The sequence below is a fragment of the Mus caroli genome, chromosome 5 (assembly GCF_900094665.2).
Source record: "Mus caroli chromosome 5, CAROLI_EIJ_v1.1, whole genome shotgun sequence".
Taxonomy (NCBI): domain Eukaryota; kingdom Metazoa; phylum Chordata; class Mammalia; order Rodentia; family Muridae; genus Mus; species Mus caroli.
This window is the reverse complement of record NC_034574.1, coordinates 109,099,669-109,101,387: the sequence shown is the minus strand read 5'-3', so window position 1 is coordinate 109,101,387 and position 1,719 is coordinate 109,099,669. Positions and strand designations below refer to the sequence as shown.

Below are 1,719 nucleotides of genomic sequence, written 5' to 3'. Positions count from 1 at the left end.
TGGGTGAGTGTGTGATCCTGGGTGAGTGTGTGATCCTGGGTGAGTGTGTGATCCTGGGTGAGATGTGTGGTCCTGGGTGAGTGTGTGGTCCTGGGTGAGTGTGTGGTCCTGGGTGAGTGTGTGGTCCTGGGTGAGTGTGTGATCCTGAGTGAGTGTGTGATCCTGGGTAAGTGTAAAATTTTAGGTGAGTGTGTGATTCTAGGTAAGTATGGAATTCTAGGTGTGCTTTACAAATGCCCCATCTGTCTATACATGTGTGTGTAATTCCTGTGGGTATGCAAAATTCTAGGTATGTTTTTAATTCTAAAAATTGTGGGGTGTGTGTGTGTGTGTGTGTGTGTGTGTGATTAATTGACTGTGAGTTCTTGAGTTAAGTGCATTTCTCCAGCATCTGTGTGTGTGTTTCTCCAGTATCTGTGTATGTGTTTCTGGGGTACAACTCAGACACTGTGGTCAGAATCTGTGTTCCCAGCAAAGGCCCAAGCAATCCCTGCACCCCACCTCCCCTGCTCTGCAGCTCACTCTGAAAGGAGGCATCTGGTGCCGCCATCCACACCTGCTGCTCCCAGGCCCTGCATCTGACACTTTTTTAAAAGATTCCTCTTGCTTTACAGCATCCTGTCTTTAGTCAAGCAAATCAAGAGTGAGTATGGATGGAAGGAGTGGCAAACCACACACAAGTCCAGGTAGGAAATTCTGAAGCCTGCAGCCCCTGGGGGGGTGGGGAATGGGGTGGGAGGGGACACAGTGGCTGGGAAGTGGGGAAGGCAGGGAACTGGGGAAGGGGGTGGCACAGAGGCAGGGAAGTCGGTCCTGTCCTAGAACCACTACACAGATGCCCAGGGAGAAGGGCTGGGAGGGGCACCTTTCCCTTCTTTTGGCATCACTAAAAACAGGCTCCTTTTGCCCCCGGGGGCTGACACTTCTCCCAGACATTTCTATCCCATGATTTTCATTGAACTCTCCTACCCATGAAGAGACCCAGCTGAGAGAGCGTGGCATGTGACCCCCCCCTTGTCTTCTTCTATTTTAATATTAAATTTCATCTTGCTTACCTGAGATCTGCATCATGATATTGTGGGACAAATCCACAGAAGCCTAGAGGACCTTGCTCTGAGTGACCTTTACCTCTTGCCTTTCCTGGAATAGTCTGTCATGTAACATGGAGTCGGTCCCCGAACCTTCCTAGGTTCCCTCTGTGGATCAGGAGCTGTACTAGGTCTGGAAGCTTCAATAAGCAGAATGGCACATACACACTGTATGCTCGTACATCTGACTGGGACATCCCTGTGCTTTGGGCCCTTAGTACAAGGAAGCCCGCGGAGACCTCTCAGAAGGATGTTGTAAGTGCATGCGATAGATTAGGATGCTGAAGGCATCGAGGGTGATACAGGTGGCTGAATTACTTTGCCTCCCAATTTGGAAGAGCCCTGAATTACAGAGTAAGCCTTCACAGCGGGTCTAACAAGCACTGATTTTGGATTAGCACTGAGCACGAGTGGTTCTGGAGACAGAGCCTCCCACAACTGTCAAGAAGATCCAAATGCACACCATTCCCTCCTCAGTGAGAGGCTGGGTAAAATAGACGTGAAGTTTTTCTTCTCTGTCTGTGCTCTGTTTTATAAGAAAGAAAGAAAGAAAGAAAGAAAGAAAGAAAGAAAGAAAGAAAGAAAGAAAGAAAGAAAGAAAGAAAGAAAGAGAAAGAAAGAAAGAAAGAAA

At 48.3% G+C, this 1,719-nt stretch overlaps 1 protein-coding gene across 4 annotated transcripts in view; it reads left to right on the top strand.

Moving 5' to 3' along the window:
• The window catches only part of Ccdc60 (coiled-coil domain containing 60), a 165,263-nt gene that overhangs the window by 148,068 nt on the left and 15,476 nt on the right, over positions 1-1,719 (top strand). For all 4 annotated transcript variants that reach the window (XM_021162733.2, XM_021162731.1, XM_021162732.1 and 1 more), the window contains one exon: positions 615-686. In XM_021162733.2, the coding sequence (XP_021018392.1) occupies positions 615-686 (72 nt within the window). The remainder of the gene's footprint in view (positions 1-614; positions 687-1,719) is intronic.